Here is a 19,881-nt window from a genome sequence, read left to right as displayed (position 1 = left end):
AAAAGTACTATTTTTACTCCTTCTCTTCATAAAATTTTTGCTTAAAAAAAATGACGTACTTGTCCTTTAAGCTTTATAAGGCAATTCTAGAATTTTTTTTCTCTTTTTTTTCTATTTGTTCAAGAAGTAATGCTTGTGAGTACCGTTCTATTCTTCTTTCTTTTTCTTCTTCCCCTCTTTTATCCTCTTCGTTTTATTCCAAATTGGATCGCACTTATCAAAATCTCACTACGATCCTCGGGAATAATCACTACTGGGCAGAAATACCAATCAATGTAGTAAAAAGCTATAAATATATTATCGACCACCGTGGTAACTATTTTATTCAATGTTTTCTTTTCCCAGAACTTTCCTACCGCAGAACCTTCTTATTTTCCGCCATGGTAGCTACAACTTTCTCTAACACTATTTTTCTCAGGATCACAAATAACATATAAAATTCGCCTTATCGAAACACTTTTCTTGGCGATTTTTCATCTTTTCCTTCTTTTTCCCACTTTCTCAAATTTCATTTCTCGCAAACACTAGAAAAGTAAACAAAGAGTACTGTTGACTTCTTCTTGCAGAAGAATCCACCAAATGTTGGATTCTTCTGCAACAGATCTTTAAAAGAAAACTGGGATTTTTGGCAATGCATTTTGCGGAAATCCTTGAAACTTTGCCTTAAGGATAGAGGTTTCGTTTCGTTTCCGTTCGGTTTTCGTATGGAAAAGAGGTGATATACGTGCTACATTTTTCGGAAAAGTGAAACTGAACTCCCACACTTTAAAAGCTCCAAAGAAGCATATTTGTGTTTTATTTCAAAACTGCATCTATTTCGCCTTATATTATTTAGTTAAATAAACCAAAACACGGAAAACTAGTGACATTTGATGAGGTTTCGAGAGAGATGCAATCACCTTGAATTCTTCCTTCCTTTCCATTTTCCTTAAATTCTCAGACAAATTCTAAGAAAACGTCCATGCACGAAACAGAAGTCGTAGGCGAAAATTCTTTGCCCAACCCCTTTCATGGGAGAGAAACGCGACATACCATCACAGCTTAACGTATGGTAGACGATCGCAACAATGCAGTCGTCTCATCCGGAAATGAGCCCACTCAAAAGCCATTAAAGAACGACGGGGGTTTCGCGCGATGGTCTGAAGACAGACAGGTGTGTCGAAAGGTTCGACGAATTGCGATTTGAAATGACGGCCATTGCCGGCTGGGATGAAGGAATTTGTTGAATGTGAGGTGAGGTCAGGTAGAAAAGCAATCACTTCGAACGCATCATGTCGTCACAGTGATTGCGGTATGGAAGATAAAAGGGGATTCGACAATTGTTTTGCGTTGATCTAGTTGTTTTTCTGCTTATTTCTACCCCTAAAAATCCCCGTCTTACTCAAGTTTCTTCCCTTAAAAAAATAGCTTTCAGAAAACTGAATTGAAATTTTCTATATCTTCTTTCTGGAAGAGAATCTACAATATTCGAGCATATTCGAGCAAAATCGCTCCACATGCTCCTACTCAGCTCAGCTCACTGGTGGTCGTAAATTCTTCGAGAGCACTGAATATTAGCATGATAATGAGAGTGAGGAGAGGATTGCGGTGCTGAGTCACAAATATAGGATCGCGTGAGAAGGTCACCAACAACGATCCACACACAGCTAACGGTCAGATCGTTATCAGAAATTAACTCATGTGACTCTCGTATAAATTTATGGCTAACTTGTTGATTTATACAACCGTAAGATATTCGTTGGAGATAATTACAGTAGTGAGAGTAAAATAATCGGCGAAATCAAAATAGTCCTAGAAGAGCTCACAAGAACTTCAGAATGGGGAAAAGTTTTCGATTTTAGTAAAAGTTTACTTCACCTCAAAAGCTATGAGAGAAAAGAGAGAAAGAAAGAAAGAAAATAAAGAAGTAGACAAAAAGAGCGGATAAAAACCTAGAGATAAGAGATCTTGGATTTCAAAAAAAAAACTTCCTTTAAACAAGAACTTGTACGACGAAGCATGAAGAGAAGAAGTACAAAGAACGTGAAACCTTTACAAAAGTAAAGTCCAATTCGTCTTAGATACGTACATAGCTCTGAGACTTTAACACATACATGTAATTCCTTTTTCAACAGTATATTTGAAATTTTGTGGAAGATAAAAAGGAGATATCGACAATCGTTAAAGTTGGAAACTTTGCAGTTTGTAAAGCTAATTATTGGTGAGAATTTTTTTTTGAGAAAAAAGGCTGATACAAAGTAACGCCATTGAAAAAATTCCTTTTTCAAATATAGGTTAATTTTAAAATTTATCTAGACACCATCCCATTCTTGCTTCCTTCTCTCCCGCGCTATGACTGTAGGGAATTTTCGCGATTCCCTCTAGAATTTACAACGGTTTACATTTTTGAAGGATTTCTCGGCTATTCTCCTACTCGAAGGTCTCTGAGACGTGCAGAAACAGAGTGGAAGACCTGTTTGCTAGCGCACAAATCGGATACCTGACCTCTTCAGTTGCTCTCAATCTACGGTAGGAGCACTGTCTCAGCAATATTTGCATATACGCTTTTCAGTGGATTATCCGCGGCCATTCAACCTCATCGAGAAGAATCTCTATGCAAATTCTGCTGGTCCTCAGCCGAAAAATGCTACTTGCGATAATCGCACCACGTGGTGCAGCTGTAGAAACTCTTCCTACGTTCAGATGGTGCTCCAGAGCAATCCCAATGGAGGCGGAATCTTATCAAACACCCTCAGAACCTCAGAAAGTACGACAAAAACGAAATGAAACGAAGGTTATTTCTCTGCATAAAACATGACCTCGGACGGTCTTTTTGTCTGAGCCAAACGACGTTATCTCCGGCATCTACGTCTTGTTAATTGTTGAGGGCAAGCCGACTCGCATAGCAGCACCGTTTTTCTGACAAAAAAAGAGAATATAGTAGAAAAAATTCTACAGATTTCATTGTCGATGCATAGAGAAAGGGATTAGCAGCAAACAATAAAAAAAGAATAATAAACAATGCTTCCGAATGGTTGTCCGAACATTGAATCAAACTTTATGATTCGGAGACTTGATGCAGAGAAAACCAGCTAGCAACAGCGTCGAGTTAAGAATCGAACAAGTATTTATTCTTTTTTATTTTTTTTTCGATAAATTTCTGAACCACAAAATAAAAACTACTTCTGCATAGGAGCACTTCTACACTAGAAATCACTAGAAAACACTAGAAATCAAACCATCAAAAGAGTTCTAAAATCTGCGGATTTAAAATTTCAAAAAACTGATCCATTCTCCCACTATATAGATAAATATCGCATCAGCTGGGTATTTTATTCAGTTTTTTTTTGTCGTGATATTAGTCAAATTTGCGCAGCTGTCGTTTAAAGGCATCACCCCATGAATCTGAAGTTATGCGGATTTCAGGTGATGTATTCGTATACGGGATCGTAGATTATGGAGAGGTGGGTGATTCCGTCCATTTCTTCCTAAATGCCGTAAAAAACGGCTCGGAATATGCGGCGCGTGCACAAGGCTGGCGCGCTCCAATCGAACTCTTTATAGAAAATAGCGCGTCGGAACGCCCGAAGCCGTATTTTCGTTTTTTTTTTAGGAAGAAATGGACGGGATCACCCTTTTCTCCATAATCTACGATCCGGTATTCGAATACTTCACCTGAAATTCGTACCACCTCAAATTCGTGGAGTGATGCCTTTAAATTTGATTCCATTCTTCTCAGAAATAGACGTTTTATCCATAGTGAACGAGAGCAATAAATTTGAAATACGCATACCGAATAGGTTAAAAATTATCAATATTTAAAGTGTTCGTCCCTTACCACCTTAAAACCGCTTCGCTCCTATCAAGTCCAATAATATCGACTGTTCAATTTATTCCCTCCGATAATGAGGAAAACCTTTAAAAAAAGACGATGTTTTTTCCCCAAAAATATCGAGTCTTTCGAGTAAAACCATTTTAAATTACCGCTGATGAACAATTCATAGAACTAAATTTCCGTTAAAAAGTTCCAAAGTATCGAATAAACCGTTTGAAGCTAAGTCGTTTATCTCACTATGGAAAATATAAATCAGATATGCATACATTCCATGTTGGAGGTCATTAATAGTCCGGAGAGAAGCCTCATTTGCCAGAAATGTGTTCAAAATGAGTTTCTCAGGACTTGGTATTTTGGTACATTGCTTATTATAAAAAGAATCCTCTAGCATTCGGGAATTAGCTGAGCGGTCAATATTATTGGTGTATTCTGTCCCTATGTAGCACATTCTTTTAATGGAGCGGAACGAAATTTGGAGAGATCCAATTTTTTCACTTCCCATGCGAAAATATTAATTTATATTCTATATTCTATATTATATTTTATTTATATTATATTATATTCATTTTCATTCTAAAAAATGAACAATTCAGGAGTGCGTATAGAAATACCGCGATTATTGGGGATAAGAACAGAAAAAACCTTCAAGCTGTACCACTTTTCTGAGCATACGATGTCATCAAATAACAATTACAAAAAAAAAAACATTTGTTTAATTTTAATAACGTAAGTGTTGGATGACTAAATAAAGAAAAGTATTGTGAGTACTAAGCACTGTACTTTTTAAAATATTGAGAGTAAGTGTGGGCGGTTGTAGCGCAGTCGGTGAGAGGTTCTGCTGCGACTGCGCGGTCGATAGTTCGAATCCGCCCTTGCGCCAATGAAGCCTTTCATCTTTGAGGGAACGATAAATTGGTACCGCATTTTTCTGGGAGGATAAAAATACTGAAAAAAATAATAATAAAAATACTAAAAAAAATACTATTTCAGCTCGGTCATTATTTCAGCTCGTTTATTTTCAAACTTGAACTTTTTGGATCACTCCTTAGTTAAAATGTAGGTTTAAAATTAAGGAATTTTTCAGCGTTAATGATAAAGGAAAATATTCCCTTAGTAAAAGATACGTCAGCTGCAGTATATTCGTATATTCCTCCTCCATTGAAACAACTGGTTGATTCAGACGATTTGCTTCAAAAAAAGTTACGTACACATATTTGTACGGATGGGAGATATTTTAGCGGAAGAAAGATACTATATCTGGAATGTTGATCACTAATGTGTTGTGTTTAATATATTCGTTTATTCCTTAACCACTAAGTTGGATGCCTGTCCAGACTTCTCGTAAATTCCAGCGTTTTTGTTCTGAGTAGGAATTTTAACATTTACATTTTCTATTATTTAAAAATGCCTTTTAGCGCAGGGGAAACAAAATAACAGCCCGAAAGATTGAAAACACATTTTAAATGCATAAAACATAGCCGGAAACAAAGAATTAGAATGGTTGAAAAGTTAAAATTAAGGGGAAAAATAAAAATCTGCTAACCTTCTCGGATGAAAGAGCTACAGTATCTCGAAGATACAGGACAGCAATCGACCACAGTATACAAAGTTTTTCTTTGAAGTCAGAAAAAGTTTTCTTTCATTTCTTGATGAGAAAATAAGATTTTCGCAACTTTCGAGGATTTCTTGGAGAATTTGCAAGTGGAAGGTGGAAAGTGTTAGCGAAATCCACTGGATGTCGTGGGTTGGGTCAAACCCCAGAACCCGTCTTCAGTCCTTCCATCTAATTCCGAGTATTTGATGTTTCCTCTTCGGAACGATATCTCCGGATCAGTGTCACATATGTGGATGGCATAGGCACATGTTGTGCTCGTGGGTGTGGATGGGTGTGTATGTTAATGGCTTGCTTCTACCTTCTGCTTTTCATCTGCTCCAGCACCATCTTGCGCAATTTCGAACGAGAACCGTCTGTGACACAGATGCTACTAAGGCGCGGCCTTATTGACACTGTTCGGATGTGTTCGACTCCCCTCTGGAGGAGCTCGGGAATGAACATATGGAAAATAGAGGACGCTACTGTGATTTTTCGATGTGGGATCCCAAGCAACCAAATGGATTTCTATTGCTTCTTCCGGAAAATCCTAACGAAGTCCAAATCAGTGCTGTTAGCCCTCTGTGCACGCAATCTGTCACCGCAATATGTGGACAGAAGTCCAATTTGATTTGCTCCATCCTCGTTTCCCTTATGTCGCTACAATCATCCACTTCTAATTCCTTAAAATAAAGGATCATCGCAAGCATACACAACATAAAAGGTTTGTGATAAAGTGCCGAAAATGGGTTAAATGCCGGATTGTTTCCAAAAAAAGGAACTTTGATCTAGGTCGTTAAAGTTTGGTAAAAGTAAAAGTAAAGTTGAACGTAAAAGATAAAATAAATTTAACTTAGTTAGGTTATAAATATCGATTCGCCAGACTTGTACCAATAATTGATCCCAATTTAAGAAAAAAAAATTCTCGCCTAGAGATCCTACATAAGATCCTTTGCCTATTTTTCTACCCAGTAAAAATCTACTTTTTCTCATTTCCATCAAAGCATACATCTCTCTAACTCTTTTTTTTGTTGCTCTGAGCAGTCACTCCATTGCTTTTGAGTTAAAAATGTGATGAATTATTCAAGTCGATATGGGCAGTCATACATAAGACTCACACTGGTTTGAAGGGGCCATCGACTTTTCAACTGCTCCTTAAATTATTTCGACCACTGTCCAATTTTCTATTTCTGGCCATGAAAGCATAGCGGGAAAACTAATTTCCTCACTACATGAAATTAAAGGAAGAAAATAACATGATAGGAGAAAATTTGACACATACAAGCATAAAATTGAAAGCGTACGAAACTGAACCCTCAGCAGCTAAGTCGAAATTTTACGGTAACCCATCTCTTTCCGTTTCTTCAGAATCACACTCGCTTCTATAGATTTTCACCTTTTTCATCTGGAATTCCTGCTTTTTTTTTCAGAATTTTATATACGGTCAGATGAGTTTTTCTGCAAATCAAATTCTCTTATATAAAAGAGATATGCCTTGATGGGCATCTACGAGTAAATACATATTTATATCGGACTGCGTATTCCTACCGTATTTTATTCCACGTCTGGTCTTTCTCAACTAAAAAAAGTTGGGTCGGATCTGTTTTTCGAGTGAGACAGTCCTTGAAATTTATGTCCGTTACAAAAATTCCTTGTCAATAAAAGTCTAAAGGTGGAAATATGTTCCACCAAACTCCACTAATGTTCTGTCGATCATGAAACGGACAGCTGAAGACTGACAGATGAACTGACAGCGCAACGAATGCAGGTGAACGATACACCTGCAAGCCACTCTGAATACACATGGCAAGAGTGCGTATCAAATGCAAAACTGGAAACGCTGAAGAGGAGAAATTGCCGGACCACGCGAAAAATACTACGGCTAATATCGAAATGGCGCTCAGCATACGTCAAAGATTAAGCGAAAATCAGATGGGAAACGATGAAGTTAGAGGGAATATGTGAAGCACATGTGAAGTGAATGCCATTTTTTTTCACGGAAATATCCTATGCCATCTGCAATTGCACCTTGCCACACATTCAGTTCACAGCTGCTCTCCAATCTGTTGACCATTACAAGCACGTGTGAGAATTTTCTAAGAAGTTGAAAATATGAACCGCCAGCGATAGCGGATATTTTTCCACCGGTTGTCTCTTACGGATTTTCATAGGAAAGCGTAATTTCCCCTGGGATTTTCACTTAGGTTGCATCTTTCGACAACTTCCAAAAGATGTTGAGGTCCGTCAGAAAAAAAGAGAGTGAACAGGCCCTCAAAGCACTATCGAGGTCGGTCGTTTTGATAGTTTGAATGAATTTTGGGAATCTGCAGGAATTATTGTGCAGTCTTAAATATGTACTGCATCCACAGATAACTGCCAGGAAGAATTCTTTACCTTGTTGACACTCACAAAAAAAATACTTATTTCTAGATGCATATGTCATAATTCCTCACTAAATCTAAAATTTTTATAACTCGTAGTTTCTGGATGCCACCCCTACTTTGACACGGACCTTGACTTCTCTTCAGAATACAACGGAAAACAACCCTAACCTCGACTTCGTCACAGAATGGTTAACTTCTTCGTAGCGAGGATAACATTATCGATAATATCAACTATCAACATCGACATATGTGTAAATAAAACTCACATAAATATGAAATATCATTACATCTTTACATTAATTTCTGCAAAAATAAATAAACTAGCATCATAGTCCTCTAAATCAGCGGAAAAATTTTCAGAACTTATCCAAAACCCTCAATTGTTTATTCGTGAATTGATTTATTTTTGTATTTCTTATTAGCGTTAGAAGCAATAAAAATATCGATTCAAGAAATTTCTGAATGCTAATTCATTCCACTTCATAATCTCTGTATTTTATATACTTTCCCAGAGTTTATTCCCTTTAATTTGGATTTCCATTCGTCAAATTAGCAGGATGAGCCGCAGCTTATATCCGTGGATAAGCTAACGATTCAACGATGTTGTCGCTGCTTCATCTTTTAGCCAACATGCTATGAATCCGAAAATTGAATGTTCTTGTTGTCGGTGAAATTTTGAAGAGGAATTATTTTGAACTCTTGGTCTGGCCACTATTAAGGTTTTCCAGCTTATTTTGCGGTAAAACATTACCACTAAGGGATTGCCAGGTGAAGATGCTGTCGAAGCACTGAATAAAATAATGAACTAATCCCACTAAGAATCCCTGTATGTCCTTAATCCATTCCTGTTTCAGCTGTCCTGCGCGTCTGTCTGCTGGCTTCAGATGCGCGATGCCATTTGCCTGGATTCGGCCTCAGCTGCTTGCCAACTGTTCGTGCCTAAGGCGGCATCTGCTTCGACTGCACACAGCTGTCAGCCAGAAATATTCCATTGCCAAATGTTCACCTAATATTTATTAGACACCTAATGCTACCGTTTCCAAGGAAAAAGCCCAATAGATGTTGACAATTGTCTGTGTAACAATAAACTGATTCGTTTATAGTTTTATTGCTCTCTTGTTAAAGTCTCACACACGTATTTACAATCGCGCAGTAAACCACGCATAACGCTGACAATGATGACAAAAGAAACTGCACAGAGTCAAGCGAATACCCGAATATCGCAGAGAGGTCGGCCGCCAACTGAGGAGGCTCATATCACACACACACGCAATTCTAGTAAGATGAGGAGAATTCACGGGGGATTCAAGCGGTGGCTGCTTTGCTCACTGCACACTGAGTTAAGAAATCCTGCAGTCCATCGGGAACGTTGTTCTCCTTGTCGTTCTCCAGTTGGGACTGCAGTTCCCGGATATATCGTATGGCGGAGAGTACGAGTTCGAGTTGTGACGTGCCTTCTTCGGAGCCGACAAGGCGACGAAGAGTGGACTCGACCTGAATAAAATAACCGATAAAGGCTTGGAAAATAAGGAGTTCGAAGAAAAAAGAATAACAAGGATCGGAAAAACCGAAGATGAAAGTCTGAATTTGCAAAACCAACCTTTAACTTCTCCTTCCTCTCAGCAGAAGATTTGCGAATTCGTCCTGTAGACGTGACAGGTGCAGAAGGACGAGCTTCTCTGTGCATAGCTTTCATGTTGACAGTAGAAATTGTAGTATATGTCAAAAAAGTGACAAGTAGATGGATAGTAGCGTTCCAAAGGACCGCTGGAATTCCGAATGGCACACTCGCACACACAGGGTGAGGCGACGTCGGTCACGCCCTTCCAACGATCCCGCCCACTCACAGGTGCGCAGACCCTATGTGAACGCGGGATGGACAACGAAACCCAGGACAATAGACAAAAGACGACGGCTGGTCATCTGTCAGACGATCTATTGGCTTTGTGCACTTAGCGAACAGAAATCTTTCAGCTACTACAGAAAATCATTGCAAATATACGGCGATATGTGCATCTTCGAGTGCGGTCAACTGAAGTGTCTTGAAATCCAGAAATTGCTAATAACAATATTAACAATTAATAATGTAACAATAAGTCAGCATATATAGTAAAAATTCCAAAAAAATTTATTTCCTAATTTTAACTGTTTTACATGGCACTGTTTCCCACCAAATTTTTCTCCTGTTTCTAAAAAATAATGCTATTCTCATGCCCTTTTGTAGAATCGATTGATCGAAGTACACAATTCTCAACCAATATAGGTGAACCAATAAATTTTTTCTGAATATTTCGACTTAAACATTCTTCTGATTCAGATATAGTCGAATAAAGCTATCCGAAATCAGGAAAATCTATTAAATTAACAATTTGAGGTCCCACTATTACGCAGTTATTCACTCACTTTCGACTAGTTGTGTTCTTTTAGCGACTGCATCCCGTAATTGTGGGGTCCGTGAGCAATTATTTCAATACAAATGCGATGCAATGTGCCTTAGAGTAGGTAAAAAACTAAAAAAAACATTTCCTAAAGTTAAAGAATGAGCAGCAATAGAGTTTTGTGCCTTTCGAAAAATTATCCTTTCGAAAAAAGGCAGAGTATTTTATCTCCAGTAATTATTATTTTATTTTCCATTTCTTTAAAGAACTGTGTTTTTCTTTTTATCGTTCTTTTCATAATTTTATCATTTACATTTATTTATATTCATTCGTCTATTGCAAGTGATGGAGATGCATTTTCGTCCCAATTAAATACTTCTGGTTCTCTGTTTTAACAGTAAATGCTGCATAGTTCTTATTTTTATTTGAAGCAACGACTGAAAATAAAATGGAGAAGTGAAAAAAAACTTCGCATAGTCGCCGCAGCAAAAAAAAGAGATATTGGCTTTGAAAAACTACTTTGTACCCCTGAGTAAAAAAGACGCAAATATGTATACTGTAGGTATTCCTTTGCAGGATATAGTAACAATGACCTGGAAGGGTAAAATGCAATATGAGCCTTACAGCTGCCTTAGTAAGGAAGCAATGAAGTTCATCACTGAAAAGATATTCTCATAAGTAACAAAAGAACCACTACCGCAGCTTCTTGTTAGTGGTCTTTTATGACTTTGTTCAGGAAAAAAAGAGGATGGACCAGCAATTCTTGCTGAAAAACTACGCAGTTCATTTCAAATTTTCGATTTTTAAATTCATTTTTTTCAGTTCTTGCTGAAAAATTACGCAGTTTATTTCAATGTTACTAAAAAATTCATCGTTACTAAAAATTTTAGTAACGATGCATTTTAGACAGGTACTTTCTTACCATAACCTTTTTAAAAACCAAACTTTATCCTATTGTAGCTTTATTTGCTTGAACGCTTTACTGTTTTCCTAAAATTATTATACATAAACGGTTCATGATAACTTTCTATAAATTAGACAAATTTAACTTCATTCAGTAGAAAATTCTCGACTTTCTTTCCGCCCAATAAAAATCCTAAATTTTGCCCCCATCGTCCAGAGCAGCCCTATGTCGAGTGCGGGAAAATGTTTTTGAACTGTGATTACCTGAAGGAAAGTGACAGTTTGCAGTGCGCATAACTGGAATTCCTACGCGCCGAGGACAGGTGTTGAGGAGAGCGATTCGAAAGCGAATAGCAACGGAAATGACTTTGTCGCAACAAGATCCCCCGAACAACAACGATTTCCTGGCGATTACTGTCAGTTACGGCGAGGATTAGATGTGCACGTGCACGGATGGATGAAATTGGACATGTGCACCTTTTCCGCCTAATCTCCGTATGTGTTAGGGTCTTTGTTATTGGGTGATGGAGAGCTGCTGCTGCTGCTGTCGGTGCTGGTGCTGGTGGTTGGTGATCATTTTCGATTTGAGTACGCAGGTGCGCTGCCCAGGTGTCCAATATATGGCACTCTCTTTGAAGCACCGTATGTGTGTAGCGATTCTATTAAACAACATGTCTACATATGTGCATATGTAGTTTGAATAGTGCTCTCCTGCATCTTTGCAACGAAATCTCGGAATCTTCCAGAATCTCCCTGGAACATAGTCGGATATATGCTATATCGTCGTGTAAAACAGCAGCATAAGCAGATGACGGACGCATTTTAATTTCAGAAGGGCCATGCAAACGGATGGTCGGCGGATCCTTTTGCCTTCTGGAATCGGATTCCTATATGAGGTGCCATATGCGGGTAAATGGAGAGGAATAGAAACGAGAGAGGAAAAGTGGGGACAGCTGGCACTGAGCCACTAATTGCGCTGTCGGCAAGCCCTCAGGGCAAATGCACACGTTACAGATTCCGGAATCATGCCCTCTTAGCTACCTGATTACTTTAAAATCATTTGTACGGATGTAGAAGGGTTGTGGGAGGGAGGTAGCGAGTCGGAATCGGCTGCATTCAGAGGATTTCGGCTTGCACCAGCTGTAAAGGATTATAAGGTGTCTCAATGTCAAGATGCGACCAGTAAAATAGATAAAATTAAATTAAAAACAAAAAATAGGAATACAGTTGCGAATAAATGACTATATATAAGTTAAAACTACGTGTTCAATAATATTAAATAGAAAAGAACACTAATATTCATTTAAAAAAAAATAAGCGAAACGAAAAGGAAAAATTTGAATCCATCCTGATAATTTCACTTATAAACGTTTTGAAAAAAGTTTCTTCTATAAAGTCTTGGCAAACATTGAAGTTCTCTCTATCTTCAAGCTTTCTCTTTTTTAGGGAAAGAACCTTGTCTTTTTAAGGAAAGCCTCGTTATTGCTGGCATCGAGGAAAACAAATTGAAAACTGTTCACAAAGCCACCACTAAACGCAAAAATTTATCTCCCAAAAATTGAAAAAAAAACTAGCTTGGATGAGGAGGAATAGTTGAGTTCGGCTTCATTTGATGTTCTTTATGTTTTAGGGAGAAAATTGATTTTCTCTGTCAAATTGAGCTGTCTGACCGAGTGCTTGATCCTGGAAAATGCCTTTATGGTCAGAAGAAATTGCTCTTCTTGGAAATGCTAAAATTGTGTTTATTGGATCACATATAGCATTTTCCTCCTATTTTTGATCTACGATGAATCACGAGGTTTTTTTCAGGATGAAATTGGTGCATACAAAAGTTACTTCTAAATTTCTATGGGTGCATATTTGTAATAACGGCCGTTTCTGTTGTTTTCTTTTTATCAGCACGTGCATATTTACTTTCGAGCAATATTTACACTATCAAACAGCGTACTATTAAAGGACTATTTGTAGTACGTAAGTATACCACTGAACTCCTGTTTATTTCCATAAATGGCTGTCCTCACCAGATCCGTGCACTTCGGGTTCAGCTTTCGTGCTTCACGAATGCATAACCATGCCAGCTGGTTATCGGCCAGCAAAGTGGCGTGCCTCGTTCGGGAACACGCGAATCCGAGCTCGGTTAACACTCGGAGCCGATGAGGAAATCTACGTAGCCGTATCACTGGCAACGATATAAAACTCAGCTCTGCCTTCATCTCGCTAAAATCCACGAAAACGTGGAAAAGAAGGAAGGAAAAAGTTGTCACTGTCAACAACCGTGCGGATAATCTTCACAAGGAAAACAACAATGGAATTTACATTTACCATTAGAGGAATTACTTTAATAATTAATAATATATTAAAATTACAAAGGAAATGAAAAGAAATTTTATATTATTCAACTTGGTCTTTTGCCAGAAAACGAACTAGAAAAGGATAAGATATTCAGTGGTTCAGATGGAACAACACTTTCAAGGGTCGAAACGCCAGACCGCAAAAAAAATATAGCATACATAGATGAAAAATAATAGAATAAATAGAAATAAAAATAAGAAAGATAACAGAAATAGGAAAAATAATAAAAAGAAGAATTCCATCTAAAAATCTCCTAAGCATAGTTGGCTCCAACTCCACACTAGGAAAAGAACTCGAGGTTGTTTTTTTTTTTGAATTATATGAAATCATGGAGCTTCGTAGAGAAAAGTGAGCGTAGCACGGCAAAGAGAACAAAAAACAAATCATATGTAATCATATCATACTGTACCTAATCTAGTCGATGAGTTTTTCACGTTTGTTAACTATTTTCTGCTATTTAACTTCGTATAATTTTTGGATATTTTCAGTGTTTAGCCGTATTCAATACCAGTACTATAGTTCAATTGGACAATTCTCTACAAAACATTACCTAATACATTAACTAACATTAACATTAACTAATACAGTACTAGTATCTTATAGTATTTGTATGTTACAATGCTATTATCTAAATACAGAACACAAATAAAAATTGCAATCAAAACGTTGTTGTTGTTGTTGTTGCAAGTATTAGATTTCCAGTAAGGATTCCATCCGTGAGCAATTTCGAGTGAAGTTTGGGCTGTTCAACCTGCTAAAAACATATGAATCTATCATTTGCTTCCTTTCCAAAATTTCCTTTTTTTTAAGAAAATGAAATCTCCATCGATATTCTCTGTTGAACGACGAAAGAGGAAGAACGTAGAAGAATTATATGAAGAATTTTAATTTAACATAAGGAACGTAAGAACAGAAAGGAAGAACATGAGGAGAAATAAGAATTTCTTTTTTTAAATGTTTTTTTAGCGTCCATCCCAAAAGAGGTCAAGATTTAACCGAGACTATCATCGATAATGTGAAATTTTTCATATATCATTGTGTGTCTTTCTCGTACGCATTTTAGTGTTCTCCTAATTCCTTCAGCCGTTCCCCTGCGGGAAGACTTAGTGGCAGATGTCCGCTCTACGACATAACTCAACTCGAGACATCATGCGATGCGTAGTTCGAGAAGAAGCTTAATCATGGAAATGTCCAGATGGTGGTGGTGGTGGAACAGAAGTGGTGGCGGTGGCGATGGCGGGCGGTGGTGGTGGATCGTCTTCCGCGTCCCGCGCTACGGCGGGCCATATTTGAACAAGATGAGCTTTAATTGTAGGGAGCACAAGTTTTTGACGTGCTCTGTATGAGTGCCGGATGGTTTGTAGACCATCTGTGTGCTGAAGTGTCGGCATGCAGCACCACTTCATGCCATATGCATCGTGGCTCGTATCGGCAGTCAAAGGGGCCCAGCGCACCTGCTGCTCAACGCTTAACAAAGCTCGCAAATAGGATTACAGAGAGAGAGATGAAAAATGTTATGCTTTCATCACATCATAACGTTATGACAGGTGATCCTAGGACTGAATCCTGGATTTGTTGTTACCGTGTCCAATTCTTTTTGTTCATTGAAATTTCAAATTTCATAACTCTTTAGATCAATAAATTACTACTTGTTCTTTTTGATAGATGGATTAAATCGAGAAACGGAAACGTTTTTAATAGAAATATCGAATCAGGATACTTCATAACAACAGTGCTTCAAAATGTTTGTTGCTCAAAAAAAATTGTCCAGAAATTACTCTACCAAATTAAATACTAATTCTTATCTTATTTGCTGATGTTTATCTACCCATCCCTTGAGCCAATAAGGTGTGCCTTAATTGCGATTCGACAAAATGAAATAATCGGAATAACGAATTTGAAATTGTTCAAAGAAACATCTGAATGAAGTGGATAAATAGATCCTAGACGGAAAAAAACCAGAACAAGGAATAAATAATGCTCACGCTAGATTTTGCGCAAAATAATTCTTAGAATTTCTCGTCTCTTTGCATACAATATTTCAGGAAGAAAGTAATTTAGTCGACTTAGTAAGCGTTCGAATACTTATCTGTTCGATTCTGAGTCATCTCGAAATTTCACAGGCAAATAAGCAGCAAAATCTCGAATAAGCTCAAAATTCGGATCATTCGAGTCACAGAGATGTGTAGATGAGTTAATTGATCTGCTACCTTTCTGAAAGTTTCTTTCAGCTTGCGCTCCCCGTTTTAGGGATTCTAGCTTGAATCGCGTAGATTCCGCTTGAAATCTTGAATAGTATTCTTCTTCGAAATCATTATATTATCCTGAAGGACTTCAGGATAGTTTCTAGGATACATTCGATCCGTGATGTTACCTTATGACCGTAGGAATCCTAGCAGTATAGCTGGTTATCCGCTCATGTCAGTCCAGTCCTACTTCATATTTTTAGTTGATTACTATAAGCTTAGCATTAGTAACAAGTAACAACTTCCATACTCGTAACCTTAACCACCACAAAATTTTTCGCCTTATTTTTTTTTGAAATGATCGAAATTTGTAAGATATACTCTGCTTAAAGGATTACAAGGGATTAAGAAGTGAAGCTGCTCTATCTTTTATTCGTTAGTTAATTTAAAGCAGATTAAATTAAATTTAGATAAGGAAAATTTACATTTGATTTTCTGACGTTCGGATGTTCATGTCTGATCGTGGGATCCTGGAAAAATATACACCTCAGTCTGTAGCGACATAAAAATCTCCAGTAACGCTATGAAACGAAATTTGAATCGGGCGGCACCTGCAGGTGGACCATTTTTGAACTATCCTCCACCTACGCAGCACCACGAACACATGTAGGTTGCTTGCCCGCCCGTGTGTATGTGTATTTGTGTGTTCGAGGGGGTAAATTTCAAAAAAACGCGACATCTGTTTTGCCATATGCGAACAGGGAACGGCACACCTGCGAAGCAGATCGTAACATCATCTGTTCGTGTGCCTCTTGTGTGTGTGTGCATGCCTCAAGCGGCGGCAAATAGGGCAGCGCCGCGAGCCGAGCCGAACGTCACACGTTACGTCGATGCGTAACGTGCCCGCAGCGAAAATGCCGCCGGATGATTACGCGAGCTCATTACTGGCGTCGGTGCTTTGAGTTGTCACCAGTTGTCATTACCTCCTGTCAGATATGATCTCCGTCTCTTCTCCGGTGGGGATTTTCGGTGACAGCATCGCTGTAACTCTCCGGGGTACACGGCGTCGGAAGATATATTTACTTAACCTTATCTTGCATTGCGTTTACGAACTCAGTGCGTGCCTGACACGTAAACAGTATAAATTAGATAAATTAGAAGAAATTAAGACAGATATAAGAGAAACAGACTATAATTCGCTAGGAAAACGATAATGACCAGTTACTCTCACTGACAATTAAAGAACTGTCGATTTCCGTTATTTTTACAGGTACGGTCCTTGAAAATGAAAAAAGCCCTGATATGCAAGATGGACACATTTTAAAAACAAACATAAATCACTTGATTCAAGACAATTTGTTTTACAGGGTTGTTTTCTTTTGGATTTTTCCTGGAAAATGATAAGGATGAGACAATGACTTATTCATTACTGTGATTCTGACATTTTTTAGAGATAAAAACAGATCAACACTATTCGTCCATTCATCTCACCGAGTCACGATTTTCCATGGGTTACGGTAAGGTCACCGTAGTTACTCTCCATATAGACAGTCCTTACGTGAATGGAGAATTTCTTTTTTCTTTTTTTTTCTGATAATGTAAAACCCGCCGTCCACTAATGACCGTAGAAGTTTTCTTTGCACATATGTGTCTACACTTAAATTGCTATGTTCGATTTTCAAGATTTTTCATATTCAAAAATTTTTTATCGTATTTTTTACACATGTTTTGAAAGGGAAAGATGTGTTCCTAGGCTGTTCGTCGCTTGTCAACAAGGAAACATTGGATACTAAGTTTAGAGAGGGAGATTTTTTTGGATAAATTTTAATGAATATACACAGTTGTTAAGAATACATAGCAAATTAAGAGACAGTGCTACTTTCCTTTTTTTTCCTCAAGATCGACGGCAAGGCTAAACTTCGTGTTTGAAAAATAGCAACTTAAAATATTATGTGAGTAGGTTGTCTACGCAGCTTAGCTGATCAATCCATTAAGAAAAAATAACGAAAAAAAGTCAAAAAAATTCTTGCACCAGTTTTTTTTTCGAATTATCTAATCGCTTCTCGTTCTTTACCTTACTTTAAATTCTTTACCTTGTTTCTAGAAATGAGAAAGTTCTTTTAATTCACCTTGTTTCTTCATAATTCTTCTCTTTAAGTTCTTTTCTTAATTTTCTTAAAAAAAACCAGAGTTTTACGGAAGAAATATGAGAGTAACTTTTTCTAAGTTTAATTTTTAGCTTCTTTTGCGTGCTTTATTTCCTGCGCATTATCTGGAAGTCGATTCCTATGCGAAAAATCACCAAAAAAATCTTCTGGTAGCAAAGGTTCAGAAAATTTGTTGATCTGTCCCAAACTATGACGTTTGTCAGGATTCATAAATCATCCTTAGCTTATCCAGTTAACATCTTATGTCAATTTAGGTGATATAATTACTCAGCAGTAGGATTAGAACAGGAACTAGTTTATAGGGCAGTTTGTAGGGGATGTACTACTTCATATTCACAATGTTGTTGTGAGCTGGTGAAGAAGGAAAGCTCGGATGAATTGACCATATTCTCCGAGCAGATGATCTTCCACATGCACTTGTGGAATTCGTCATTGGACTGGTGTGAAACGATGATGATGTGCATGTGGCGCGTTCCCAGGCGCAGCTGTCAGCATCGTCGGCCTTCCCAAGGCGACGGCACACGAAAGCGTCGCCCACCGACCGCCGCCCCATAAGGAACGTGGTCGCGCCCGCTTTCATGGGAAAATTCACATTTGAAATGACAAGCACAATGGAACTCGTCCAGCTGCGCCGCTCATCACACACACACCCTCATCCGCCTACATCGGCACCGGTTATCAAAACGTGGAATTGTTGCTTTGATCATTCGTTGAACACGACTAGAACAATTCCCCGTCACCTGCACGAGCGCAACATGGTCGACGCACATCATCTCCACCATAATTCGTGGTTTAAAGCATCTGGAGGCGCACAAGCGAAAAGCGTGCACACAACGGCCGTAGGCAGGCAGGCGGCCGAGTCAGCCGATGCCTGGCTATTCTGGAACAGCACCTGTGTCTGCGCGTATCATCTGCCAAGCATATGAAGCAGCTAGACCAGCAGATGCTCTGCAGCCAGCAGTGCATAAAGAAACACGTGAAAATCGTCAATACACTAACAAAAGTTCGATTATAGCCGACAATATCGGAGGATTACTGTAGGAAGGGCTGGAAATACTTAGGACATCGAAGATCTCGAACACTCCCTGCGGTCTGTATCCGATTATTGTTCGTTTTTCAACAGCAGTGAAGTTTGAGGAATGATCTACCTTTATTTTGAGAGAAATCATAAAAACCAGGTTCTTAATAGAAGAAGTTCTTATCGGTTCTCAACTGCTCTGCAGGACGAACGACGACAGATACATTAATTCACATTAATTCGCTTGATGATACACATTCACCTGAAGAAACTCCATCAATTCGTTTTGTTGGTCATTAGCCACTGGTAGAAGTCAGCCATTGTCATTGGTTATTTATTCTGCAAATGACTACACATAAACAATAACAATAACAACAACAATGAAGCATAAAATAAGGAAGACTGTAGAAATTATAGGCCTACGACTCAAAAACAAATCCAAAGAAAGAGCTACATACATGATAGCAAAGTGATCGGATGTTGCAATGCTACGAAATACTTGTTTTTCAACGTTTTATCAAAGAAAAAGAGAGAGAAGTAGAGGGATGTCAGTACTTTGTACAGGCAAAGAAAGTAGAGTTACTGCGTTTGTACGCAAGAGGATTAGGTGACCATATGTGGACAGTGAAGAAAATGTCAAGGTTTAGGAGAAGAAGTTAAGCAGAGCTTCAACAGTTGGGAAAAATTCTTTGGAAAAAAACTTCAACATTTTTCAGTGAACACCTCAGTTATCCAGATCTTACTATCACCTCAGGTTACACATTCCCTCATTAAATCTCCCACAAAATGTCTAGAATTTGATGTCTTGCTTTTTGCTCACTTTCTGATATTTTCCTTACAGTAATCAAGCACCAACCTGTGAAAACGAAATGTGTTAATTCGACATGAGATGGCTACGAACGTTTTTTTTTTTAGTTTCATTGTGCTTCCTCCTCTTTTTCTGGCAATTCTTGACAAAATTTTAAGTTTCCATTGTTTTTTTTTAGAATTTTTAACAGATTTCCAACTAGAAGGATGTCTAATGTTAATGCTCCAGAAGCTTTCAGCGATTCTTTGCGAAAAAATTTCTTATTTTAATTGTGACGTA

At 38.1% G+C, this 19,881-nt stretch overlaps 2 protein-coding genes across 2 annotated transcripts; both read right to left on the bottom strand.

Moving 5' to 3' along the window:
• Nucleotides 1-9,094: 9,094 nt before the first annotated feature.
• RB195_000960 (uncharacterized protein) lies at nucleotides 9,095-9,485 on the bottom strand (the record flags this gene model as incomplete). Its single annotated transcript, XM_013443548.2, has 2 exons — nucleotides 9,095-9,283; nucleotides 9,390-9,485. The coding sequence occupies 2 exons, from the start codon at nucleotides 9,483-9,485 to the stop codon at nucleotides 9,095-9,097; spliced, it is 285 nt and encodes a 94-aa protein (XP_013299002.2).
• Nucleotides 9,486-14,597: 5,112 nt separating this feature from the next.
• Nucleotides 14,598-14,813, bottom strand: RB195_000959 (uncharacterized protein; the record flags this gene model as incomplete). The annotated part of the gene is made up of 1 exon (XM_064197525.1): nucleotides 14,598-14,813. One exon carries the CDS (start codon nucleotides 14,811-14,813, stop codon nucleotides 14,598-14,600), a length of 216 nt encoding a protein of 71 aa, XP_064053406.1.
• Between the last annotated feature and the right edge of the window lie 5,068 nt (nucleotides 14,814-19,881).

The sequence above is a fragment of the Necator americanus genome, chromosome IV (genome assembly GCF_031761385.1).
Source record: "Necator americanus strain Aroian chromosome IV, whole genome shotgun sequence".
In the NCBI taxonomy this organism is placed as follows: Eukaryota; Metazoa; Nematoda; class Chromadorea; order Rhabditida; family Ancylostomatidae; genus Necator; species Necator americanus.
The sequence above is the reverse complement of the archived record's forward strand: the minus strand, read 5'-3'. Positions and strand labels throughout refer to the sequence as shown.